The sequence below is a fragment of the Hippoglossus hippoglossus genome, chromosome 7, assembly GCF_009819705.1.
Source record: "Hippoglossus hippoglossus isolate fHipHip1 chromosome 7, fHipHip1.pri, whole genome shotgun sequence".
In the NCBI taxonomy this organism is placed as follows: Eukaryota; Metazoa; Chordata; class Actinopteri; order Pleuronectiformes; family Pleuronectidae; genus Hippoglossus; species Hippoglossus hippoglossus.
The window spans coordinates 1,419,928-1,447,062 of record NC_047157.1 but is presented as its reverse complement, the minus strand read 5'-3'; the positions used below and the strand labels follow the sequence as shown (position 1 = coordinate 1,447,062).

Below are 27,135 nucleotides of genomic sequence, written 5' to 3'. Positions count from 1 at the left end.
TCCGTTATCCGCGTGTGTTGGTGACACGTTGGTCGATTCCCTGGCACATTTTCAACCATGTTCCCGTACAACCCTATACACACAAAAATCAACTATAACAACCTTTGAAACCTTTATTTTGAAGTTTGTAAGCGGAAGTTGTGAAGCTTGTTGCCGCTGACTTGTTGCCGTGTGCTGAGTGCGGTGCTGCAGAGACTGTGTGTGTCTGTATGAGTGTGTGAGTCAGTCTCTCTGCAGCATCAGTCTCATGTCATCGCTGGACTTGATGAAAGAACAGTGTTTCACATCTGGGACCAGGTCCTCGGCCTCTCTCACCAGAAGATTCATAAAGAAGAGGAGGGTCGCTCCAGGGACGCAGCAGGATGCCGACAGTGACCGTCAGCTTTGCAGGTGAACTAAACTCCACAGAGAGTTTTGACATTGTCATGTTGTGATTCAGATGCTGCCTGAGATTGGATTTGTGTCAGTGGTGGAGTCAGGATGGTTCTCACATACATCTTCATCCCTCTGACTGCACTCACATGATGGAAACCACTGTGTTGTCATTTTCAAATCAACTTTTAGCCAATTTTATTTAAGACAACATACATTATCATTATCTTAAGGCACTTTACACAGTAGGGTCAACACCCTTCATATTATCAAATTATAGAGAAACCTATCAGTTAACACTAGCCAACACTGAGAACTGTGAAGAGGAAAAAGTCCCTCTAAACGGCAAGAACATTACATTGACCTTCTATGTAAAGTGCTTTGAGATAATGTATATTGTGATTTGGCGCTATACAAATAAAATTGAACCTTAATTGAATTACCAAACTCAGTGTGGGCGAACATCTGCCTCAACTGGTTGGGATGAGGAGAAAAATGAGGGAGAAAGGAGAGGTGGGTGGAAAAGAGGGGAGAGAAGAGAAAGAGACCAGGAACAGTTGTTGAATATAATATGAGTGATATTTATAGATGTACTGATGTTATTAATGATAGAAGCACTGGTTATTATTATGTTATGATTATTATTATGATTATTAATTAATAATTAATCATAATCGTTGTTGAGTAGTGGATCTGGATCCTGCTGCTCTGGAGTCTGAGAGAGAGAGAGAGAGAGAGAGAGAGAGAGAGAGAGAGAGAGAGAGAGAGAGAGAGAGAGAGGATAATGGCTAATAAAAGTAGTACTAATAAGTAATTGCAATTCATGTATTGATTAGGGCCCATACTTCTAAGAACAAATTCTTGTCATATAGGCTTCAATGTGTCAGTCTGAAGAACATCCTACCCCCTATTTCTCATATACTTGACTAACGTTGACATTGTTTTGTCCAACTGTCCAAAACCAACAAAGCACAATGCATACCAACCTCATATGTGAATTTGTCTTGAATTAGTTGCTTTGGAGCTCACTGAACCCACACCACTCCTTCAGCTTTTCAATGTTGTGTTCTTGTGTTCCAGGTGTTCCATATTTCCCCTGTCTGGCAGTAGTCGCACTGTTCGTCGAATTCTGACAGCCTGCCTCCTCTCTCTGCTGGCCCTTCTTGGTTCTGTATCCATTGATCTTAGCTCCCACTTTGAATTGCTGCACAGTACAGAGGCTGCCTACGACGAGCTGACTTCGTGCAGGACGATAGCTATCCTGCAACTTGTCAGTAAGCTGCAAAAGATGAGACATTTATTTGCCAAACACACAGGCAATGAGACATTGGAAGCCAGTTTTTCCGAGGTTCTGTTTCCAGTGTTTGGTCATCTCTGTGGTGAGATGGCAGGTTACAGTAACAGCTACGGGCTTTCTTGCAGTGTGGAGTTGGTTGGATTTTGCCAGGAGATGAAGAGGAGCATTCAAGGATTTCTAAATACGTCAATGTATGCTAACAGCACAAGTGAAAAAGGTACTTCTGCTTTTACCGTGGTCATTGGTAGACTTCTGGACATCTGGGGTACTGTAGAAGATACTTTAGTCAAAGTCAAACAGAGTTCTAACTGGAGAGATGTTCTGTCTGCAAGACTTCTGGTAACATTTATAGAGCTCAACCACCAGCTGATGGAATTTCCCAATATGGCAGCTAACACTGACTTCCAGTACAAGTGGACCTACGTACTGAGCTACCTCGGCTTCGCCAAGGTTCTGACAGAGCAACTGAATGACTGCTGGCTAGAGAACATAGATCTGAAGTTAAACTCAAGCCAGCATGTAAAACATTCCTATATGTTTGATTCAAGTCTGTGGCAGATCTCTGGAGCAGGAACAGTGCTTCTGTCTGGGTCTCACCTTGGAATTCAAGCTCTGACAAACACTCAGCAGTGCTTATTTGAGAGTGCAGTGCCGGCTCTCAGGTTGGTGTCTCGATCCTTGTCTTCAGGCCTCAGTATGAGGATCTGCCTGCTGGCCATCGCCTGCCTCATCTACCCGGTGGTTATGCTCTCTTTCAAGCAAATGACAGAATGGATACAGAATTATGCCCAAAGTTTGAAGGAGAGGACAGAGGACCTGAAGCGCCAGAGGCAGCTGGCTGAAGATCTGCTGAACCAAATGTTGCCCAAGTCAGTCGCAAAGCAGCTTCGCCAACATAAACATGTCCAGGCCGAGAGCTATGAAAAGGTTGGTGCAGACTATTTTAAAACCGTCAAATTTCTCCTCAAATATTTATCAAAAGCAGTTTTAAATACATTTGAAAGGAGCCACGTGCTGTGCAACTGAATAATCACATTGCACTGTGTATCTTTAATTTCTAGTTTTAATAGTTCTTCAAAAGACAGTTTGTTGATAGAGTCAACTTCCTGCTACAGGGCTTCACTGATGCTGAAGGGAAATTACCAAGAGCAAGAGGCAACTATGCTCTCTTCGGTTCATGTTGGAAGGTGTGAGATGAAACTAAATATCTCAGAGTCTATGTTGAATCACAGCAGAGGTGCAGCCTGAGGTGACCAAAGCTCAGACTGAAGGTGGAGCTTGGAACTGTGTGGAATAAAGAAGTTTTAGAAAGCAAGGTCAGTAGTTATCTGGGCTGGGAGGTGAATCTTTATCAATATTGAGGTTCCCTTCAGCAAGACGCCAGATCAGCCAACAGACCAGACAATTGTTGTGCTGTGGCTGAGAAGGAGTGTAGGTGTGGAAGTGGTTTGATGCCCAACTGCTTTGGGAGCACGATATTAAACCCCAAATAGTTACAAATGTACAATTGTACAAAATCACCATGCAATCCTTTGGCATTTAATAAGGCTTGAGACTCACACTTAATTTTGTGAATCATATTTTATCATCTCACTGGTTATTGGAACATTTACACCAATGACTTGACTTTGAATTACTTTATTGTCTCGTCAGGTTGCAAGATTAAAATTATTTCATAAAGAGGTGGTCAATAAATCAACTTTCAGTATGCTATAACGCTGTGTGTCAGATGGGCAACAGAAGAGATATTATGTGGAATTAATTTGGATTTAAAGCCTACATAGCTGATCAGTAGAAAAGCCCTGTGTTGAAAATGTTATTGGAATTAAACTCAGTGAAGGACACATAAAGTCCTGTATAGGACTTGAAACACTTTGACTTGGATTTGACTTGGAACTTGTTGGTCTGGACTTGTGAGCTTTCACTTTTTAGTCTTGTGGGTAATTCATACAACTGTTGTTGTGTTAAAGTCATTGTATAATAGACTGCAATAGCTGTTATTTTAGTTGTAATGTTCATTACACTCAGCCTGCAACAAGGAACAATAATAAGCTATGACACATGTCCAATGCAAAAAGACATATTAAAATGAAATGCACAAAAAAGATGAGCCAGAGAGAGCATAGAGGTTTGCCTTACATAGTGCCAAAATGTTGTACTTTAGTTCAGTGGGACAAGAGCTCAGTGGCTTAATAATCAGAAGCCTTCTCTGAGTCTGGTGCTGCACAGAAATTAGGAAGTAGCGGAGAAAAGCTTGAGTCAGAGTGGTGTCCGGTCAGTCATAAAACATTTCCTAAAGGCAAATGTAGAAAGTAGACAACAATCTTTCCCTTCATGCTCCTTCCCATTCACTTTTATCATTCACCCAAACAAATTCAGAGTTTATAATGATACAAGGGCTTGTGGGGTGCTGCTGCTGTGAAGAGGGAACCTCTGCAAGATCCGCAAACATGCTAAATGAAGGTGTGCGTTTGCTGCCTTTGTTGCTATTGTTAGCGTAATTACCTATAATTGCCCTGCTCCATATTCATTAGAAGATAAAACAAGTAATGCGGGTGAAAATTGCGTCTGGCTTATTGAAGAGGTTTGAAGCAGCTGTACCAAAAGCACTCTGCACAGAGTAGGGCTGCTCCTGAATAGGACTGTGGGCTGATTTTGAAACTGATGTGGAGCTTTCAGGTTTTCTGGAAAGAAAAACTAAGACCCAACAATTCTCGTTTGACAGGAATGTAAAATATGACTTACTGAGGCCAGAGTGATGCTGTCCACTCACAGCCCCCCTGATTCTGCTTGTCCTGGGCAATAAATGCAACACCTGTTAAGTAAGACCACAGAAGAAATCTGAGGTTTTCTACACTTAAGACTTCACTAATCAGACACAGGTAGATACCAACTATTGTGTTTCCTTCCTCTCACCTAATGTCAGCGGGGATTGGCATGGATGGATGGATGGGACTCTACTCAGGGATGATTCTTATTTATTGATATCTGTTTAATTATATCATTTAATAAAATACATTGAAGATGAAAATATCTATTCTTATACCCCACGTTATTGCCTTTTTCATTTATGCTTTTGTCTTTCAATGTCTGGTTGCTGGCAATAGTTAATACATAATCAAAAAAGTCAACAGTGTTTGGTCTAAACTATTCACATATAAGTAACACTGAATGAGGCAACGTTGGAAGAGACATCCACATTTATGAAGAGGTCCTATGCCTGACTGACACGGACACATCCACTGCAGATACTATTTTAAAACAAGGATTTTTGGCACAAATTTGACATTTTCTCCAACCAGTTTACTTTCTATTCTAGAATGAGTGAACAAGCTCTGATGGTGTAATTGTACTGTGTGTACTATTTAGTTTATTAAAACTTGACCTGTACTAATACTGTTATGTCAAATCTGTTTTCAGTTTTCAGTTGTTTGTGAATGCAAAATGATCCAGTAAGACCGATCTGACTTTAAATGTAACCTTCTCACTGAAAGGATAAAAGTGTGTCAATTATGTAATATGTGAAAAATGTTGTTTATTCATCTTTAAGCTGATTTACCAACATACAACCAACTTGTAATTGATTACCGTACATCAAATTATATGTTTTTTATTAATATAATGATTATAATTGACTAAAGATATTGATTCACATAAAGAAAAATCCATATAATAAAAAAACTGGACTGATCTTATATCTGATTTATGGAAACTAATACTGACATTTGATTTTAAATAAATAACCTTATAAGTGAAGACGTTCAGACATATTGCAAATACTTCTTTATCGTGTTCGTGCCTAGAAACAAGAAATACATTTTGGACACATCCGACCTGTCCAGTTACCAGGGCATGGCTGTTAACTATAAGGGCCTTACATCTATTTGAAATTATTCCCCTCACTACTTTTACTGGAAATGACTTTACTACATATCAACTCTAAATGTGGTTCTTTTCACTTTGTATCCTTTATACTTAATTGGTGGTTCCCGACATTTGTTGGCTTGTGACTCAGTGTCTGGGGACCAGTGTTACCAGGTTTAGCAGTTTTCTGCTCTTTACTCCACTGATGGGCAGGTACCATTTGTTTTGCTTTGGAATGGAGTTCAGGAATTGACATGAATTGACTGAATAGTGATGACCCTCAAAACCAACTGTCACTTCACTTCTAGGTTGAAACTTTTTCCATTTTCAATAATAATAATAATAAATTTTGGGCCAATATTTGACCATTAATCATCTCATAGTTATCCTGTGACCCTAAAAAAAGTGCAACATTTAGTTTGGAAACTTCTGGACTAAAACAACTAACTGCATATAAAGCAGTTAAAAAAACTGTCTATGGCTCAAACTTCACTTGCTACAACAAGAAAATGCTGTTTATATATGAATGCATTAACAATGTCAGATAGAAGAATATATCAAGTCAAAGGAGACACTGCACAGCCACAATTTTAATGCTGGTATGAGTCTTATAATTTATGTGTATCTATTTATTAATATTTACGAGTGCTGGATCTACAGCTGGTCTGTTGTAGAAGTAGATTGCATTAGTTTAAGCTAGATTTACATAATAAACTGGTAACTGAGTGTATTTCTGTCCAGTTTTATCCAGTGCAACTTACACTTCATCACTGATAGTCACTTCTCTCCTTTTTCTTCCAGGTGACCATTTTTTTCTCCGACATTGTAGGCTTCACTTCTATCTCTGCATCCTGTACTCCTCTGCAAGTGGTGGAGATGCTCAACAACCTCTACATGTGTTTTGATACACGCATTGACTCGTATGATGTCTACAAGGTAACAATGAAATGTTCACATGCACGCAAAAGAACATCCACACATGCACTTCTTTTCTTTAACAGTTTGCTTTCTGTCTGAGAGTGCCCTGCTAAACTCACTGACTGTTGTTCCAACACGCAACTCCTTAATCTTTCTACTGGTGAACTGTGAACAGAGCCAGGCGAGCTGTTGCCCTTGACTTACAGACTTTATGCTAAGCTAGGCTAACCACCTCTTGAATCCATGAGACTTAGATCTAACTCAACATCTCACTATATACTTATCCTAAAATGTTGAACTATTCCTTTAGCATTAGCACGCATAGGGTCAGAAACAGGCAGGAGCAGTTGGTGTATTGTCTGAATGTAACACAAGTTGTTTCTTGAGCTGTGGACAAATGCATAGACAGTACACACACACTGACATACATATATACACATATATAAATAATAATGAATGTAATGACCGAGCACCCTATGGGAGTGGGTCCTATTACACAGTTGAGCAGCTTTGAATACAGGAAAAAAGTCATAGGACTTCTGGTGGGTGGGTGGAGAGTGATTGGAGAAGGAGGCAAAAATAAACAGGAGAGAGACAGGAATAATAAGAGCAGGGATGGTTGATCCAGGGGAGTGAACATAGGACAAATCATGTCATTAACATACAACCTGAAGTGTTGAATTTGCAATGGAGAAATTGGAATATGAAATGTCGCCAAAGCAATCATGTCTAACATGAATGTGTTAAAGCAAATTCTACCAACCTGTCGAACCAGGTGGAGACCATAGGGGATGCATACATGGTGGTGAGCGGTCTTCCTGAGCGGAACGGGGACAGGCATGCTGATGAGATTGCCAAGATGGCGCTTGATCTGGTAGCAGCTGTCAGACAGGTCTCCATGCCTCACATGCCCAACCAGAGACTGCAGCTCCGAGCCGGCATCCACACAGGTGAGAGGAGCTCCCTGTCATTCAACGGACAAATACTTCCCTTGATACGCTAAATGACAATGTATGTAGTATGTTTTTATATTGTATGTTGACAGGTCAACACAGTCCAGGCACCATGTGGAGGTAATTTATTCTTGCCAGATACTCACAATTTCTTTCTTTCAGTCAAGACCCAAAGCTCGTAGGTGAGGGTTGGAATATAGACAGGTAAACTGAAGGCTCAGCTCCCTCCTCCAGTCCAGGACACCACCTGCATCACTGGCGGTGCCCCTAGCCGACTCTCGGGTCACCCTCACTCGTGAACAAAACCTTGAGATATTTAAACTTCTTCAGATCACGCAGCAACTTCACTTCACTGCCAACCTATAGGGAGCAATCCACCATTTCCCAGTAAACTATTTAAATGAAATCTGCTGAAGAATTAATGCTCTTAAGGGAACAAGCTGCTTTAACTTTTGTCTGGCCACAAATAGTGACACAATTGTAAATAGGAGAATCCTTTACTTTTTATCTTGTGCCGTCGGTACAACATTTGTATTAGATAAGATAAGTTTATTGATCCCACATAGGGTTAATTCCCTTGTTAAAGCAGCAGACAAGTCAGACTGAGGTAGACAAGAGAATGAAAATATTTAAATGAATAAAGAAATAAAATAAAAAAGAGAATATTATCATAACCAGGCTTTTAAGGCCATGACAAAATGGCAGACACACCACTGTTAGAATCAGGGGTGTAGGGTCTTTTTGTGAGTGAACATGATGTGTGAGTGTTGCAAGGTGCATCGAAACAACTAAGGCTGCAGCATAACCAACCGGGTGCCTGCAGAGAAGGAGAGAGAGATACTGTTAGTGAAGGCCACACATTATAGACTGTTAGCAGGTGCCCACAGATGGTACTGATGCTCCAGCTCCTCCCACATACACACAACACACATGCTGTGTCTCAATTCAGGGGCCACATCCTTTGTCGGCTGCATTTGTAGACCAATTGCTTCACAATCGGCACAACTAGAAAACATATCCCATGATTCACTGGGCATCAGTGACAAACTATTTTTCAAAGAGGTAATGGCGGCAAAAGTGAGGCGAAAACAAAATTATTTATTTTTAAATATTAGTACTCTCATGGTACAAGTGTTAAAAAAAATCTCTTTCCAACATTTTTAATCAACCACCTCAGTGTCTCACCCAGACAATATCAGGACAATCTGATGTCGAATTTCAAAGTATAAGCCAATGAAATATCATATTTTCACTGTTTAGGTTGTGGCAACAAAGATTCTTATGACACTTGACAAAGATGTTGTAATAGAAAAGACGGCAGAGGGCAGTGAGTTACTGCGCCACCTATTTGTCTACAAGTCTGGTATCAACAAATAGGGTTAGCCTACGAAACAAGAGGTCTGGTACTTTTCGTGAATAGGTTGGCCTGGTAAGTTCTCGTCCTGAATTATTTTCTCAGTCAGCTCCTGCTAGGTACCCATAGGTGCAGTGATGTTCCTAGCTCCTCCCACCAGGAAACCCATATACACACAACACACAGGAAAAACTGACAGGGAGCAGGAGTTGTCACAATATGTACATAATAATATACACATATTGTAACAATATGTACATAATAATATACACCTTTCAATACAGAAAAATATTGTTTATATAGAAAAAAGGTATTTCAGTAAGGTGCAGTGGTGCAGGATGATCAAATACCTGCAGAACTAATGGCATTCCCAGCAGCCTCCTTGCTTTGCATTTACTGCTCATAAGAAAATGTTAGAATGCTAGCATGTGAGATAGCAACAATGATAGATATCTGTTGCCTGTTCCAACAGCAGCATGTTGCCACAGTGAGCATGTCAGCCACTATAAAAAAAACAGCCACTATGTTGTTCTTTGTCTCTAGCCCTGTACTGTGTGATGTACTGAACTGTTAATGCTTGTTACCTCTAGCAAAAGAGTGAAGCACAGCTCTTTGTCTCTCTACTCTGTAGGTCCATGTGTGGCAGGAATAGTTGGCTCTAAGATGCCAAGATACTGTCTCTTTGGAGATACTGTCAACACAGCCTCCAGAATGGAGTCCACCAGCCTGCGTAAGTGCACCTAGACACACAAGACACATTCAGTGGAAAATTTGTTTATTTGTAGGAGTTGAATATTTCAGACTTTGGCAGCACCCACTGGAAGTATTTAGAAATCAGTAATATTGTTAAGATACATTGTCCTTCATCATTGTTTGTGTGTCAGCTCAGAGAATCCACACCAGTTCAGAAACCTACTTGGCTCTGATGAAAGACAACGCCTACGAGCTGCAGCTTCGGGGAGAGATTGAAGTGAAGGTACATGATCTCAGCCTTGCTGTGAAGTTTACTTTCTGTGTTGTAGTGTAGGCTCAGGTGGCTCAGATTCCTGGCCGCTCCAATCTGCATGTCGCTGCAAGACACTGAACCCCACATTGCCCATGATGACTGTTTGTGACAATGGGATGTGTGAATGATAGACAATGTGCTATGTATACCACAGGCCATATGTGTGTGTGAATAGGTGAATGTGATCTGTGACGGAAAGCACTAGTGGTCATGAAGAGGAGAAAATCCAGTCCATTTAGCGAAGCCCATTTATTTATTTTAATGTAATATTAGAGTTCAAGGTTAATATAGTTATGAAAATATACGACGGTCTTAAATATATTATATTATTTCTCACCTTGTATTGTGAATGTAAAAAGTGTAAAGATAGATAAATAGATAGATAGAAGCTATCACTGTAAAGAAGTATGTGCTAATGGGGATAATGGCAATACCAATGAGTAATAAGATGATTTAAAATTTGAGGTGAGAGAAGTAGAGTAAGGTAACACAAGTGACTGAGCCTGAGTACTGATACCAAATATAAATCCAAAACAACATAAATATATCTTCTCATTCAGTCCAAATATGCCTTTTTTGTTGTGCCAGGTTTGGAGATATTGAGGATAAATTCCTATAACTAAACTCAAGGTGGCCAGCAATAGCTCAGTCTCTTTCTCTGTCTCTCCTCGTGTTCCTTCTCCCTGTAGCCGCTCTGCTGCTGCCTCTTAACCTGAGGAGTAATCCCTTGGTACAGGTAGAGGTTGTCTCTGAACCTCCTCCATGCCCACCTATATACAGTAGATAGATAGATCATTTAAAACCTTACTGAGACTGCTCTTGGTAGACTTTGTTATGTGGGTGAGCACATCCTTTAAATTGTATTTCTCATTGACAATAATCTCTCTGATAGACTAGCTGTCACACCCAGGATGCATCATTCCTCTTTATTATTTCTTCTGCCAGGGTAAAGGAAAGATGAACACATACTGGCTGATTGGCCATAAGAACTACAGTGTGCAGAACGACAGTCTGGTCTGCCACTGGAATCCCAACATGGCCAGAAAGAAGAAGAAGACAGTGGCCGGCAGTCAAGTCTCTGTGGGCACTGTGAGTTCAACTGCTTTAGTTTTCTAAGTGTTTCCTGTCTGAAGAGCCATGTAGCCTGTCAGAATATTTGTCCATGTCATGCAGTTGTTTTGCTCCATGTTTTACACTTCTGGCTTACATTGGCTTTTTGTTTGCTTCTATGCTTCCAATAACTCTTTGTTTATTTTTACACTTCTTGTACAAAAGCGATGCGAGACACGGATTTTAGTTTTGGGTTCCTTTACTTTTATATTATATATATTTAACTTTTGCTCTTTGTTTATGTTCTGTCAGTACTTTAGGTCACTTTTAAATCCTCTGTTATATTTAAGATGTTCATAGGTTCACTGATTTGCATGTCCATCTTATTCTGGAAAAAAATGTATATGCACATAGTTTGTGTTTTGGGCTTTGTTGAGGTATGTTTCATTATTTACTATGCCGTGTCATATTGGTGTTACTGTAATTAGTTTGTGACCTGTAAATGCTGTTCACATTATGTTGTTTATGAAATATAGCTGTTTTAGGTAGAAAGTTGAGTTATGCAGCTCTTGCTGAATGCATGTGCAGTTCAACTCTCCATATTCACAAAATACCAATTTGCTTCATAAGGCTTAATAAGGTCCAACATCCCGTTCCCTTAACCTTCAACGAGAGTGAATAAAAACTACAAAAAAAAACTAACAGAAACCTCAGAGAAGTATAGTATAGTATAGTATTGTATAGTATAGTAGGTTATATTACAGTACAATACAGTATAGTATGGTGTAGTGTTGTGAACTGTAGTATAGTAGGCCATCGTATAGTATTGAATAGTAGGTTTTGATATAATATAGTAGGTTATAGTGTAGTATAGTATAGCAGGCTATAGTATAGTACAGTAGGCTATATTATATTATAGCACATGCTATAATATAGTATAGTATAGTATACTATGCTTTAATAAAGTATAGTATGGTACAGTATATAAGAGTATAGTACAGTATGCTATAGTATAGTAGGTCGTATAGTATAGAGGCGCTGAATAAATGGGTAAATGTAACTTGTGCATTAAAGTTTTGAGTAGTCAATAAGACTAGAACAGTCAATTTACCATATATACACATTTGTATTTATAATGTGTCCCGCACTTTCACTTCCACTTTACCAGTGAGAAGCAAATCATTTACATCCACCTAAAGCTTAGCTTGACAGCTAGCCTGTAAAATTGAATGCCATTGATATAGATAAAGAAAATAGTTTGCCACCAACCTTCAATCTTTGTGTTTTTGACAAACATTATATGAAATTGACGGGGAAATAATGTAATGTTGAATTCACCTCATCTGTACCTCTGTGCCAGTCATCAGTGACAGTGCAGAGCCTCAGTGAGAACGCCACCACCCCAGTCTCTCTTCCCACCTCAATGCTGAGCCAAACTCCACCACAGCCTCGGACAGACATTCCTGGCCTGAGCGTGGCAGCTCAGATGGAGCGGTACGGTGGCAGCAATGGTACCCTGGGCTCCATGATTGTGGGGCTGCAGGCGGATGAGTCCTCCACTCGGCCAGCATAGGAGCAGCAGAGGGCGCAAACTTGACCTGGGGCCTGGCTGCAGCCACATAAGGACTTCAGTAAGAAGAGAACATGAGTCAGTGACAGAGGAGAATGACAGAGATTAGTTTGTAGTAGACCATGTAATAACTGCTGGATAATGTAATAATTTGTCACCTCCAACTAAGACATTCATTTGCTTTCTAAATTGTGAAAAATTGGAGTTGGAAGAACTCTCATAAAATCGTTTGGTTTCTAAATGAGTCACCTGATATTAAAGCAACAGTACGTAACTTTTTATTTTTAGTGTAGGACTAAATATTACTTCAAAAAGTTACATACTGTTGCGGAGCATATTGCTGTCCAGTCACTTGCTGGTGCTAACTTTTTATACTATGTATGTATCTACATGTTTCTATTTTCTATTGTAATATATGTAGTGTATTCTGTTTTGGTCCCTGTGAAGCACTGTGTCTGACATTTAAAGCATAAATTAAGTTTACTTACCTCCTCTCTTTTCCTATTTATTTGATTAAATTGTGACATATGGAGGATGTTGCAGTTATTTTTACTCCCATGTTCACCAGCTGCTGAACATGTTGATGGATGTGGCAGCTTATGAGCCAAATATTTTTCCAGAAGATGGTAGAGACCAAACCTAGAGCGTAAACACAGTTATTATTGGACTTACATGTCAAGTGGACACAGTCAAGACATATTAATTATAATGATATTTGTAACTGCTGGATGTTAGAAAACACAACGGTTTGAAGGTTGCTGACTCTGGATATATTGTTACCTGTTATGGGCAGTTCATGATTTCAAAATGTCACTGTCACCTCATGTAGCCCTTTTCCAGTTTTTCACCAAATGTTACAGCTCTCTCAGTTCTTACTGATGAATTACAGAAAATGTTAAATGCCAAAGTTAAATCAAATAAAAAGAAATGAAGTGAAATACATTGCACATTGTTCATGTATTTGCTTTGTGTGAGCGTTTACTGTCATTTGTGACGAGGACTTTAAAACCTAAATTTAAAACTGTTTAACTGTTAAATGGATTTTTCATACACTCTATTTTTCTTTTTTGTTTTACTAGTGCAGTGATCATTTAATAAGCTTGATATCTCATGAATCGTTCAATACTACAATTTTTGGGTCCCATGCTTCAGGGTGTGCTGCGTTTGCGGCGCAGTTGGAGGTTGGTTGACTCGGCTTGGTACTATGTTATGCGTTTGCACAGTGTATGAAGGAGTTTAATGTCACATCCTGTTGAGGCGCGCATCCTGTTGCTAGTAGGTGGTGCTTTGACTATGTGGAATTTTGTCATATAAATAGGGTTAAGCCAAGTACATGTTAAACATGTTAAGTCTTGGGCAGATTGTCAATGTATCATTGTCATCATAACCCTTACCCTTTTTTTGGAAGTCTGGCCATGATACAGATACCTACTGATGTCGGTGAAATGTGCCACCGGGGCTGCTTCGTGGAAATTTTGTAGGGGTCGATCATATTGGAAGTATATGTTTGTCCTTTCCAACGTGTGGTTGGAAGTTTCGAGCATGTTTAGTCCCCCTCAAAAGCGTTTGGCGAGTATACCAAAGTATAAAACATGTCATTTCTTGTTGCCAGTAGGGGCCGCTATGACTAAAAATTGGCATGTAGATGTGTTAAGGGCGTGACTCTTATCAAACATGTGAAGTTTGATGCAGATTGGATAATGTACACTAAAGTAACAACAACTTCCTGTCTCACTGCGAAACATTGAAATTTGACGCCACAGACAAGCCCTCCAACAAAAACTCACAAAGAGTACTACTTTTTATCATCAAGGTGGTTAGATTGTACTGACCAGATTTGAAGTCGATCTGATTAATCCTCTAGGAGGAGTTTGTTTAAGTACGATGTGGGTGACTGGACTTTAGGGGGTGCTATCAAATCAATAGGGCAAGCCCATTCACAAAAAACATTTGATACGGAAATTTCCCGTACATCTGAATTTATGAAAAGTTTCAGCAAAAGTTACGCATGTTTAGGCCGTCAAATATAAAATTCATTGGGAGGAGAAAAAAATGATAGAATACAATATAAAGTCTGTCTCCATAGGGGATTATAATATTCAGTTTTTATTGAATCTGTTTGAAAGTAATTTTGTCCATCCCATTTATATGAATCAAGGTTGACAAAATGTTAGATATATATTACACCTCGAAGTAGAACCCAGTACACAATTCAAGAAATTCAGGTTCAATACAAACTGAACCTAACAATCCTGGGGAAGAGAGAATCTATTGCAAGCATTTTGAATTATACTATTTATCTAGGTGCACCTAACAAATTAAAAGGTGAGTGTCGATTATCCCTTTTCCTGGAGTGGAGAATCAGTATTTGTAGAACATAGGATATTATTCATTTCATCACTGGAGTAATATACAGTTACGAAAATCACTTGCAAATGAATTTTTGCATCAGCAAGAAAAATATGTGAGCACTCATTAGACACCAGTAGACACTACACTTACTTGGGTCCAACACACATACCAAGTTTAAAGTTGAATGAGCAGTTGTCAAAAAACAAAACAAAGCAAATGCAGAAAGGAGGATTGGTCCATTTATAAATGGGATAACAGGGATTTGGGAGTGGGATTTATTAATGATTAATGATTAATTGATTATTAATTAATTAATGCTAGCTTGTGGAGAGACACCAGTACGTGGTTCAGTATGTTGTTGGTTTTTGGGTTCATGGTGCTTAACACAAGAAGAAGGTACTTTGAGAAAAGTGGAAATATTTTCTACTTTAACCACTGTTACTCCACAATAGATTTAACCAGGGCAGTAGTCATAATAGTCTTTAGTTTAAATATGGTCAAATTCCCCCCCCCAATAAATTGAATTGTAAACTGGCTGACAAATAATAATAATAAAACTGTTATGCTATGACGACAAGCAGAAAAGCACCACCTGAAATAGTCACTTTGAAACTTTGAATGATTAAGGAATTACGGAGTAGTGCAGCTCATATACTGTTTCTAGCAGCTCTGCATGCGTTTTGTCCAATATCCCTTTTCCACCAAGCGAACCAGGTTCCAGTTCCAGGCTGGTGCTAGTGCTGGTTCACAGTTGCTTTCTTAGAGAAGGTTAGGGTAGGATCAATCAAAGCCAATTTTCTAAACCTTTTGCTAATAACTGTACTTGTCTTCATAGATCAATAGCAATGCATATATTTCTGTTCATTGTTTAAAAAATAATCCGATAAAATATTGAACATTGTGGGCCCTAATGCGTTTGCTGTCTTATTTCTTAAGTCTAATGTATACATGCTAATTTAAAGATATTTATGTATATTTTATATAATTTGACATACTTATGAAATTGTATTTTTAAAAATATAAAAAAATGAATGTATAAAGTTATATAAAATACACAAACATGTTTATATTACCAATCACACATTAGACTTACAATACAGTATTAAACATTGTTTTAAATAACAAAATACATACAAATTCATCTTGTGTGTTAATAATGAATTGTGAGATTTTGGTCCCCCCCAATGTTCACTTCATGATTACGGCCTTGTGTTTAACAACAGGGTCCATGCTAAAATACAAATGAATACACAGCTTGGGCCAGAATAATGGGGACAGCAATCAAAAGGATCTATCTGCAGAATACAAGGACTGAAATCTGTAGACATGATGTCTCTTGCCACTGTTATGCTGACACACAGCTCTATGACCCTGTTAAGCCAGCTGACCTTAATGGGCTGAGATATTTGTCAATTAAACTCATACAAAACAGAAATTCTTGTTCTTGGCCCCGGTAACACAAACAGTCAAATACTGCCATCTACTGGAGACCTGTTCAGAATCTTGGCGTCCTGTTTGATTGTAGCAGCATGTCACTAAACTCATACAAACATGTTTTATCAACCAAGGAATTGGTAGAATTCCTCTTATGTTAAATCTTAAAGATACAGAAACGATTTTTGTCTTCAGTCAGTTCAGAATTCAGCTGCCAGGCTTTTAACCAGAGTAAACAGGAACACACATTCTTTTATTTATTCTTATATGACTGTGTGTTTGTTTTCTTTTATGTCATTTTAAATGGCATTTTACTTGTGCGATTTTTATTTGTGAAGCACTTTGTATTATCTTGCCCACGTAAAATAACCCCATCTTGTTTCTTAAAGATGCATGAACCTCTGGGGTAGTTCTGGCTTTCATCTGTTTCTCATCTATTTTGATTAGCAACTATGTTAACATGTCATAGATGGCAGCCATGACAGAAAGTCTTTCACATTAAAACAGTTTTCTTTGGGCTCTGTTGTCAAATGGGAACATGCACAATTAAAAAGCATGGTCCTACAATTGACCTGGAATCCCTGAGGAAATCAAACACATTCATCGGATTTACATAAAACTATGGAAACATGTCAGGGAGGAGGAAACCAAAGCTTGTCACAGCAACTACATTTTGCCGTCCTTTGATAAAACATTACGATCGATGGAATATAAGATAGTGAGTTCAAGCTAAACTAAAAGAGAAATTCTTAAATGATTGTTCTTAAGGTCATGTATTATTCTGATATGTACTGTGGTTACATCTGAAACCTGACTTTAACACATCAGAAACCCTATGGATGGAAACTTGCTTTATCCAGTTTTTAAAAGAAAAGTTTTCCAATATTCTCCTGAGTGCGGTACATACTTGTAGCTGTGAATGTACCCACTACTACCACGAAGCATTTGTGGAACTAGGAGAGCACAAACCTCCAAGGCTGACACCCTATCTCACCATGTTAAAGAACTGACACAAAATAATCCTGGCTCCTCCTGTTTATCTGGATCAGAACTTTAAATTGAATGGGTCATGTCCCACCCCTACACAAAAGTTCATGAAATTCGGCCGAGTAGTTTTTGTGTAATCTTGCTAAACAGACAAAGAGAAAACAAACAGTAATGAAAACATATCCTCATTGGCGGAGGCAATTAAGCTTCATGGCATCACATGATGGCAGAGTGGATAATGCATACTGAAAATTCTGTCTTCAGCATATATTAGCTGTTTTTGCATAGAAAATATATACCATTAGTTAGTTTAGTAGTACTTACTTTGGAGACACGAGTCAGATTGAAGGAACCACAACAAATCCAACATCCAGGTAGGAAATACAGTAATCTCATCTTCTGTGAAATATTGAATTTTTTCACATGGCTCTTCTCGTCCTCTACACACCCTGACAGACAGAAAGACAAGTTTACAAACAAACAGACAGACAGAGGGACAAACAGGTACACAAACAGACAGGTAAACAGACAGACATGAACAAAAAGACAGGTAAACAAACAAACAAACAGACACAGAGAGACAGAGGTAGAAGTTCCTCCCTGGAAGGAAAAGAGAAGCCAATGGTGAAGGCAGTTGGATTAGTTGGTTTATTAAAAGTTTTGAAAGTGGTTTTAACAGCAGATCATTGTATCCTAAACTGAAGTATTTGTACACGTGTTGTCTGTGTTTTATTCCAGTGTGTGATTAGTATTCAGTGTAACCTTGGACACAACTTGTAAGTCTCTGTCTCCTCCGGCCCCCCGTGTGTCGGTGGCTGCTTGGTTTCCTGTATGAATAGTAAATGCAAACCACGTGGTGTGAAAGCAGACTGCAGCTTCTTTTGTTCAAATCAATCAACCCGGAGACGGACAGAGAGCTGCTGAATCAGGAAATCACCGGTACGTCTTTTAGTCTTACCTTAGTCAGACTACTAACATCGTCTTCTTTCAGAGGATCACACAGCCTGTGAGTGCGCTCAACTATTACACTGGCAATGACGGAAATGTTGAAAAGTTTGTATTGTCGCATCGTTGAATGTAACGTTGGTGCCCACGTCTTTATTTAGAGAGCCTGTTAGCTTACAGTAGCGAGGTTAGCACAAAGAAGCCCACCAGTCCGTCTGTATTTTATCAATTTCAGTCTAACTATGGAGTCTAGTGTGTTGATACAAACTTCACCGGGGGGGGTTGTGTAGCGACAGCCTCACCGTGTAGCCTTCACTTTACACGGTGAGTGTTAGCCCGTCTGCTAGCTGCTGCCCGGGCATTATGTGAACAAAGAGCGACAGTGGTTAGCTCGTTAGCCTAATGAGGCTAGCAGCTAGCTTGTGGAGCGACACCGGCACACGGTTCAGTATGTTGTTGGTTTGTCTGTTCCTGGCTCTAAACACAAGAGGAATAAGAATGAACTTAGGGGAAAGTGGACCCATTTTCTAATTTAACCACTGTTACTCCTCAACAGAGCCAGGGCTCTGTAAAGTAAACTTACTGCTGAGGGACAGATGCTGTTCTCCTGTGTGTGTGTGTGTGTGTGTGTGTGTGAAGTCTGAACTGTTCACTTCTTTAAGTCAATATAACGAACAGAAGGGCTCCTCATTGCTGTAATAATGCAGTTCTTCCACTCATGATGTGCAAATGTTGGTATCTGCACATTTGGGGTGTAACGTAGATAACAGATATTCCTCCATATTGTTCCTCTTTATTGAGGCATGTTTGATTATTTTCTGTCTCACTGTGCTGCTTAAGATGAATGATCATGTATCATAATTGTACTGTCTAATTCTTTAACTATTCTTGAATTATATATTTATTGGGTTAGAAGCAAGATCTCTTTACTTTTCTTTCCAATATCCCATGAAATCACCATATTTTAATTGTAAGCAGTCTCATTCTTAATTCCACTTTTTAACCCATTCGCTGCTTCTTTCTCACAGAAACCACTTCTTATTGAAAAATGCCACGCAAGAAGGTGACGGACATCTCAGGGAATGGTGGGGTGAAGAAGAAGAGGGCCAGCGGGAAAAGGAAAGAGAGAGACTTCAGTAGCGATGATGAGTTTGACTTCGAGCAGGAGAACAACAAGAAACCTGGCAGGCCCGCTGCCAAGTCTGGTCTGCAGCCAGTCACTGTGGCAGATGACGTCAAAGAGACAATAGTGGGTTTGGTTCAGTGTCTAAAACCTAATTGCCATGCCAGTTTTGGGAAACTCAAAATACGGTTACTAATACAAGAAATCTGTTTGTTTTTTTACCCCCATCTGTGTATGACCAGGAGTCCCGAATGTTGGATTAATATCTCAAAAAAATTATTAAAATCTGTGTTTTGCCTAATATTTAGGACAGCTTGCCATGGAATTAAGTATTCTCGGGGTTTCAGTGTTCACCCACTGTTCTTCGGAAACTTTTTATCCATAGTGTCAACAAAGATGGATTTTTTGGGGATTGTTATTGTAGAAGCAAAGTTACTTGCAGGTCTGTGACTAGAATGATGTTAAAATTCCTTGTTCGTCAATATTCTTAAATATTCTTTTAATTAAATCACAGATGCAGCCAATCAGCTGCAGTTGTAGAAATAATAAGGTTTTTGAATTAATGCTACAATATATGAACTTTTATTCATGTTATTGACCTCATTGTTCCCTCTCGACAGAAACTTGAATGCCCAAAGGTAAAAGGTCAACTACTCATCTTTGGAGCAACCAACTGGGATTTGATTGGAAGAAAGGAGGTGCCCAAACAGCAAGGTAGAATATTTGGATTTCAAATGCCAAAATCCACACTGCAGTCGTGGAAGTCGCTGGGTGGATTGATAAACAGTTGTTGGTTAAGAAATAGTCACAACAAGTAAATAAAACCAATCTGATGTTTAGATTTGATGTTCTCTTTTCTTCCTGACAATGCACTGTGGTGCAGAGAGACGACGTAGGGAGTTGTACAGCCAGACAGAATCAATAATAGATTGGTAATTGGTAGGTTTATATGTGTGCTTTTGTTTGGGATGCACAGGCAACATATGTGTTAATACCATTGATATCCCATTAATTGATGACATTAATGCCTATTCATATGTATGTATTTTCTGTGCTGCCCCCCTGCTGCAGGCCCACTGATGCCTGGGGCAGTCTGTGCACTGCCTTGTTCTATCCTTTTCTCATTACTCTGGTACACACTGATAAATCAGCTTTGTTGAGACTGAATGGGGGTTGGGGTGTCAGCAGGAGCAGCTGCATAGACAAAGACCATCTCTAGATAGACGAGATGCTGTGCCTGCCACAGCACCAAACACACACTCAAATAATTCTTTTGTTGTGCAGTTACACTCAACATACACTCAAGGCTAGAAGTATTGGACTGTCACTCATTTTTGTTCGTCAGGCTCTGTACTTCAGCATATTACATTTTTAATTTGAAATGGATACTTCATCAAAGTGCCAAGTCACAGCTTTGATTTAAGTAGTTTTGCATCAATAAATTAACAACAAAAAGTAGTGTATGGAAGATATACCCATAGTTATACACAGTGCCCAGTTTTAGGGATTCAAAAGTAATTGAACTAAATGTTTCTTGGGTGGCTGTTTGTCATTTCACTGATAGTTTGTGTATAGAACGTTCACAAATGGCTCAGCTGACTGAGAGTTGAGTAACCATTAAAGCTTGAGGTGGAATTGTTGATAGGACGAGTGAAGAGGCTACTATGCAAGTGAAGAAGAAAACTAGAATCGCACTACCTCCTCCCAACAGTCCGATCAAAGTCAACAAGCTGCACACACTCGCATATATCGGTCCTCTTAATACACCTGACTTCCCCCCCATCAATATCCATGTTAATATCCATCTGATGAGAAAGCATTACATTGTAAGGTTTTGATATTCTTCTCCATTTTTCTCTTTTTTAAAAAAAAAAGTAATTTGTTTTGATTTCTCATTTTTGGAAAATGCATTATGATAAACATACTGACAAGATTTCTTTTCAGCACATGATGTCGCCCAAACATGACTATTAACTAACACCTACTATGTTGGTGTGTGAAACAGATAGTTACTGCATCACCACAGAAAGAAATAGAAATGAGAGAGGCATTGGATTACTTGATTTTCATGATATTATTAAATGCCATATTAACATATCAATAATTATTTCTCAGTTAAGGTTATCCTGAATACTGATATATTGAGACACCCCCTGTATTGACAGATAGTCTGTGTTTGTTATGGGTATAATGATGTCTCCGTTTCCAGCTGCATTCCGTAACCTGGGCCAGAATCTGTGGGGTCCTCACCGCTACGGCTGTCTGAGCGATGTCCAGGTTAGCTGTGTGGTGTCTGGGCCCTGTTCTGCACACAGTCTCCTGATGACCACTGAGGGCAAGCTGTGGAGCTGGGGTAAGTAACATGCTGCATTCAATCCTGAATGCAGCATGTTTCAAAACCTTGCATTAAACCACAAATGTAATGGGCTGTATGCAGCTTTATATCCAGAGTTGAAGGAGTTGTCATCACTGTGCTTGATATGTCTTCCTCAGGTCGTAATGACAAAGGTCAGCTGGGTCACGGCGACACCAAACGCCTGGAGGCTCCCAAGTTAATCGAGGCGCTGGCAGATCGTGTGATTGTTGCTGCAGCCTGTGGACGCAATCACACTCTCGCACTCACAGGTAGAGCCCCAGGGCTGGCTTATCATCAAGGATGCCTGTTTTCATTATAGCCAAACAGCACAGCAGCTGATTTCAGATATTTATTTTTTAATTGGTGTCGATCTGTTGTACTCATTGTTTGGAATTAACACAAAGTTTGATTGTCTTGGTCATGGGGGGGGGTTGAGTCCAACTTACATAGCTCAATGTTAAAACCCATTCCACAGAATATGTTGGTTGATAAAAGCTGCTGTGTTTGCTGACTGTTTGCTCATGGTTTCTCCTCAGACGATGGTACTGTGTACTCTTTTGGTGACAACAAGCTTAGCCAGCTTGGCCAAGGCAACCAAACTGATGCCGTCCTCAGCCCCGCAGCAGTAAGTCATCACCATCCCACGTAGAACACGCTGCAGAGTCAGGCTACCGATATGCTAACACAAATGCACACTGCAATACATACAGACAGACATACATAGATACACAATTTCCATATTTCTGCTGCTTATTTCATAGGGTGGGTGAAAGCATTGACTCATGTTCAAATTATTATAGTGTATTTATGCTGTCAGCAGGGTTGTCACAGCCCCTGATTAACAGAACAGTGTGACAGATTCATGCAGTCTAAAATCAGGGGCTCCTGGATGGCAATATGCCACCCTGTTTGGTTGAGTTAAAGTTTGTTGGGTAAACATGCGTGCACATGCACAGCTTATGTTGTGGCTTATTTTGAAGGTTTTAACAACTGTTCAGACATGCATACATCAAACGTTAGACTGACTATGAATATTCATCATGTTTAGAATGTGATGCAGCACTCTGCAAAAATCTGGGTGCGTATTAGACCCTGTTGTAGTAGGTTGTGTGCAATGGAGACATTTATTCTGAGGAGAAGCAGCAGAGGTGCAGCTCATCTCACAGGCTAGGCTGTGGATACTTAGCTAAACTAGCTTTCATTCCCAGTAGAATTGTGATACAGCTCAAATGAAGATGGGATGTTTTTCTGCTTTAGCAGTAAATGTTTGTAGCATAAATAACTTAATCCATTGTGCTGCTCTGTTGTGAACTTTCTCTCTTCCTCTAGATTTCCTACAATGGCCAGCCCCTAGTGAAGGTGGCTTGTGGAGCTGAATTCAGCATGGTGGTGGACTGCAAAGGAAACCTGTACTCCTTTGGCTGCCCGGAGTATGGACAGCTGGGTATATTCACAGCATCCAAACACAATCATTGCTCTCCATGTTTCATCTTTGTTGTGTGTTTGAGTAACTTAGCTATCTATCTACTATAAATGGAGGAATGTCTGTGTTCGTCGGTGCTTTGATTTTCTTGACACCTGCTATTTTAGACTCACGCTCTGCAAATAGTTGATTGGTTTGTCACGGTAGTACGTCATGTATGCACGGTCACTAGAAGCAAATGCATGTGGAGCAGCGACAGCAAGTCAGCACTATTTTATTTACTTGAAGTCTGGATATTATTTAAACACTGTCATTCTTAAGGTATTGGTTATAATACAATTATAACTTAAATTGATAATTATAGTTCTGTTTTTTCATGGCAGGGTAGTGTGATAACTTTCTATGTCAGTGCAACAACACTGTTAAAAGTGGTGTTTACTTTCCATCATTTTGTTCACCTGAGAGCACTGACAAGTTTATTCTTGGTTGGTTAACTCAGTGATCTAGCATTAATTATATTGTCTGTATATATTTGTATAACATTGACCACTCTCGCACTGCAGGTCACAACAGTGATGGGAAATTCATAGCTCGTGCCCAGCGCATTGAATTTGACTGTGAGCTCATTCCTCGTCGGGTTGCCATCTTTATTGAGAAGTCTAAGGACGGTCAGGTCATGCCTGTGCCTAACGTGGTGGTCAGAGATGTGGCCTGCGGGGGCAACCACACAGTGAGAATATACACTTATCAATCTCATTACAACTAAATCAAACAGTTCTAACAAAGCTTAAAGTCTAATGCCATTATCCTTTAAACTAAACATTTAAGTGTGTTTGTGCGCGCAGCTGGTGCTGGACTCTCAGAAGCGAGTGTTCAGCTGGGGTTTTGGTGGTTACGGTCGTCTGGGCCACACAGAGCAGAAGGACGAGATGGTTCCCCGACTGGTTAAACTGTTTGACTTCCCTGGACGTGGTGCCAGTCAGATCTGTTCAGGCTACCAGTGTTCCTTTGCTCTTAATGAGATGGGTAAGAGGACAGCACATCATGGTGCAATTTAATTTAGCTGATGTTCAGGCTAAAGCTATTGATACTAAGTACTAAATATTAAGCTAAGTTAAAGTGACTCATGTGATCAATGATGCTGTATGGTGTTGCTGTACTTGTAGTTCTTGACCAGTGTGGTATTTGCAGGAGGGCTGTTTTTCTGGGGGGTGACAAACACTTCCAGAGAGTCAACCATGTACCCCAAATCCGTGCAGGATCTGTGTGGCTGGAAGATCCGCAGTATGTCGTGTGGGTGCGTATTTTGTTCTTACTCTCTCTCTCTGTAGCAGCAGATCTTTTTTATTTATTTGTGTGGACAATCAGATTTTCATTAATGAAAATGACCAAAATAATTCATGATGATATTGTTACGATACCTATATAACCTTAAACATAATTTAAAAATCATCAAATATCCTCAAAATACTATAAAAACTGCTACCTACTAGAATTGATGGAAGATCTTATTGAGACTCTAGACACACAAACATCTTGTAGGAGATCATACACAGAAAATGAGTTTCTGCCTGATTGTAAATACTTGTGGTTCAAACTCAAAGCAAATGTACAGTAAATGGGGCGAGAGTGCTGTGAGTCATAATCAGCAGTTTCTGCGAGGTGCCTCCACCGCTCTGCACTTTTTTTACATATATAATTTTCAGTCATTTTGCCTCTGCATGCATGACGTTCAGCTCATATTTATAATTTAAAATTTGATCTAATGACTAATATTCATCATATTGAAGTGTCAACCAATACATTTTTAGAAATGCATATCATCAGATTCTAATGACAGTTCTAGAATGACCCTGCACTCCTGTTGTTGTAAAACAGTATATAGACAACGCAGAGGGTCAGGTTATTAGTAGTTAAGTATATCGTGGGCAAAGGAAAGCAGAAGCTGGTGCTCACAAGTGTTGGCTAGTGACGACCATCCCTAGCTTGACACTGGCGTATAGTAGTTGTTCTCTGTGTGAAGTCTGATTGTGTATTTGTATTTAACAGGAAGAGCAGCATCATCGTTGCTGCAGATGAGAGTACAATCAGCTGGGGCCCCTCACCCACATTTGGAGAGCTGGTAAGTCCTGAGGCCTCAGCAGATGTGGGGGTGGGATTGTTGTGACTGCTGTGATGCTTGGGAGCTCAGCACTGATTTTATCTTTTCATGGACATTCAGGGATATGGAGACAATAAACCCAAATCCTCCACCACAGCTCAGGAGGTTAAGACCTTGGATGGCATCTACATTGAACAGGTAAGTGGCAATATAATACAAAGTTCTAATAATGATTCAGTGTTTCCCGTATGACCCCAACCCTTTTTAGCTAACACAGTGAATGCTGAACCATCTAAAAAATGTTTTTTTATTGGGCTCATCTGAGTGCATAAATCTAAATCGGGTTATATCGAAACCAGACTGCAGTGTACATCCCTGCTAACAGCTGTTAGCAGGGATGCTAAAGTGCCAGCTGCTAAAGTGCCGACATCAGCCTGCTTGACATGCTCCCCAGTGACAATGTTAACATACTAGTGTTTAGCACGTATAATATATACCATGTTCACCATCTGAGATTAGCCTGTTAGCATGCTAGCATGTGTTTGTAGCACTAAACATGATGTGCAGCTCAGGCTGATGGGAATGACAATTTTGAAGGTATTTGATGATGACACTAGAGGAAAACTGAACATAATCAAATTAATTTCAAGTCCTCCTGCGGAGAACGTGTGTTTCAAGTGTCACGGTAATCCATGTGACAGTTGGATAAGATATTTTACTCAAAACAAAAAATGTCAGCTTCTGTGTGGCTTAATTGAAAAGGTTTTTTTTTTTTTTTTTTCTCAGCACCATAAATGCCAGTACAGTGTTTTATAGTCTTAATCTAAAAAAAGAAATGCTGCTGTGTAGATTAAGTGTCTCTAATGTTCCCCAAGTAAATTCTGGAGAAAGCAAACTGAAGTTCATGTAAATACATTGACTTGAACTGTACTGTTGAATTAGTTTCCCCTGCTTTGGTCATATCCACTCACACATTTACTTAAACATCCTGTGCTGTTATGCATCCGAAACTCATCTTGAGTTCAGATAGTGTTTAATTTGAGATTTGAGCAGTGATGAGCCACAATGTTGGTAAGAGGAACATGTGTAGAGCATCACTTCACTCAGCAGAAAGCTCTCTGTCTATGTTATTATACCTGATGTCCTGAAGGCCTCAAAGAATAAAAGCTGAAACTTTAAGATGTTGTGTCAGCGTTGAGGTTGGAAGTAGTAACATGTCCCCGTCCTCTGGAAAGGATCACTGAGTTTCATGTGTTGTCTGCGCAGGTGGAGATGGGCTACGCTCACACGCTGGTGATTGCCAGACAGGACACTGAGCAGGAAGAGGAGAGACTGAAAAAGCTGCCTGAGTACAACCCCCGAACACTCTGATTGGACCTGCAACAGCGACACCTCAACCTTTTGCACTGGGGCACGGACCAGCGCTGCTCAGCAGGAACATCTTGCCTGCTTAGTAAGGGCTGGTCATGGTGGTGTGCTAGTGGGATGGTTGAGTTCAGGGGGGGTGGCTCTCTAAAGTCTGAAAGATATCCACACATCTCAGCTACCAGCAAACTGGTTCTACACCAATTAGGACACTAAAATAAGAGAAAATGGGACTGGAGGTGGACAGATTCTCTGGACGGTCCAACTCTCACAAGGAATGGTCAAGATATCGTCACTTCCCACCTCGAGTGAACCAGCAACAGTTTGCTCCAAGCACTCAACACTTAGCAGAGTTGTGCTTCCCAAACCCTTCTCCATTTTGTAATACAGCCAAACATTGATGTCTTCATGTCTCTTGTTCTGTTGTTGTTTTCTTTGTTGCAGTATTTGAAATGATAGTAGTTTGTCACATATACGGGTGCTACAGCTGAGCCCTCAGACTTTTCCTTCTGAGGGCTTTTCAAAGGTTTTCAAAAACACTCCATACCTGTGCCTTTTTCTACATGTATGTTCAGGATATGGAAGTTGTGTTTCTGTTGCTCAGAGAATCAGCTGTTCAGTCTGATTTCATGGGCGTGGCAGTATGGGGAGGGGGTGTGTGTGTG

At 39.8% G+C, this 27,135-nt stretch overlaps 2 protein-coding genes across 6 annotated transcripts; both read left to right on the top strand.

Moving 5' to 3' along the window:
- The first annotated feature begins 40 nt into the window (after positions 1-40).
- LOC117765122 (receptor-type guanylate cyclase gcy-19) lies at positions 41-18,096 on the top strand. Of its 3 annotated transcripts, none has more exons than XR_004614503.1 (9): positions 41-390; positions 1,453-2,596; positions 6,335-6,469; positions 7,227-7,401; positions 9,390-9,488; positions 9,643-9,734; positions 10,710-10,853; positions 12,175-12,445; positions 17,997-18,096. XR_004614503.1 is itself a non-coding variant. In XM_034591415.1 (9 exons), exons 1-9 carry the CDS (start codon positions 248-250, stop codon positions 12,385-12,387), a joined length of 1,674 nt encoding a protein of 557 aa, XP_034447306.1. In that variant the 5' UTR covers positions 45-247; the 3' UTR covers positions 12,388-13,271. The 3 variants fall into 3 exon arrangements, 2 of the variants coding, with proteins under 2 accessions (XP_034447305.1, XP_034447306.1); XM_034591415.1 differs by lacking the exon at positions 17,997-18,096 and having other exon boundaries at positions 45-390; positions 1,453-1,886; positions 2,358-2,596; positions 12,175-13,271; XM_034591414.1 differs by lacking the exon at positions 17,997-18,096 and having other exon boundaries at positions 42-390; positions 12,175-13,271.
- rcc2 (regulator of chromosome condensation 2) lies at positions 17,979-27,135 on the top strand. Of its 3 annotated transcripts, none has more exons than XM_034591444.1 (13): positions 17,979-18,096; positions 19,131-19,351; positions 19,846-19,939; positions 21,435-21,578; positions 21,719-21,850; positions 22,118-22,206; positions 22,911-23,025; positions 23,568-23,734; positions 23,850-24,030; positions 24,196-24,301; positions 25,054-25,126; positions 25,226-25,303; positions 26,372-27,135. In XM_034591444.1, the coding sequence occupies exons 2-13, from the start codon at positions 19,151-19,153 to the stop codon at positions 26,474-26,476; spliced, it is 1,485 nt and encodes a 494-aa protein (XP_034447335.1). In that variant the 5' UTR covers positions 17,979-18,096; positions 19,131-19,150; the 3' UTR covers positions 26,477-27,135. The 3 variants fall into 3 exon arrangements, with proteins under 3 accessions (XP_034447335.1, XP_034447336.1, XP_034447337.1); XM_034591445.1 differs by having other exon boundaries at positions 18,064-18,163; XM_034591446.1 differs by lacking the exon at positions 17,979-18,096 and adding an exon at positions 18,161-18,426.

What these genes read in the sequence shown, in the direction of transcription:
- rcc2 (XM_034591444.1), top strand. Translation starts at nt 19,151, where the DNA reads ATGCCACGCAAGAAGGTGACGGACATCTCAGGGAATGGTGGGGTGAAG. An exon ending in CTTTGCTCTTAATGAGATGG is followed by an intron (nt 24,031 to 24,195) that starts GTAAGAGGACAG and finishes TGGTATTTGCAG; the next exon opens with GAGGGCTGTTTTTCTGGGGG. An exon ending in ATCCGCAGTATGTCGTGTGG is followed by an intron (nt 24,302 to 25,053) that starts GTGCGTATTTTG and finishes TGTATTTAACAG; the next exon opens with GAAGAGCAGCATCATCGTTG.
- LOC117765122 (XM_034591414.1), top strand. Translation starts at nt 248, where the DNA reads ATGTCATCGCTGGACTTGATGAAAGAACAGTGTTTCACATCTGGGACC. An exon ending in GGGGAGAGATTGAAGTGAAG is followed by an intron (nt 9,735 to 10,709) that starts GTACATGATCTC and finishes TTCTTCTGCCAG; the next exon opens with GGTAAAGGAAAGATGAACAC. An exon ending in GTCAAGTCTCTGTGGGCACT is followed by an intron (nt 10,854 to 12,174) that starts GTGAGTTCAACT and finishes CCTCTGTGCCAG; the next exon opens with TCATCAGTGACAGTGCAGAG.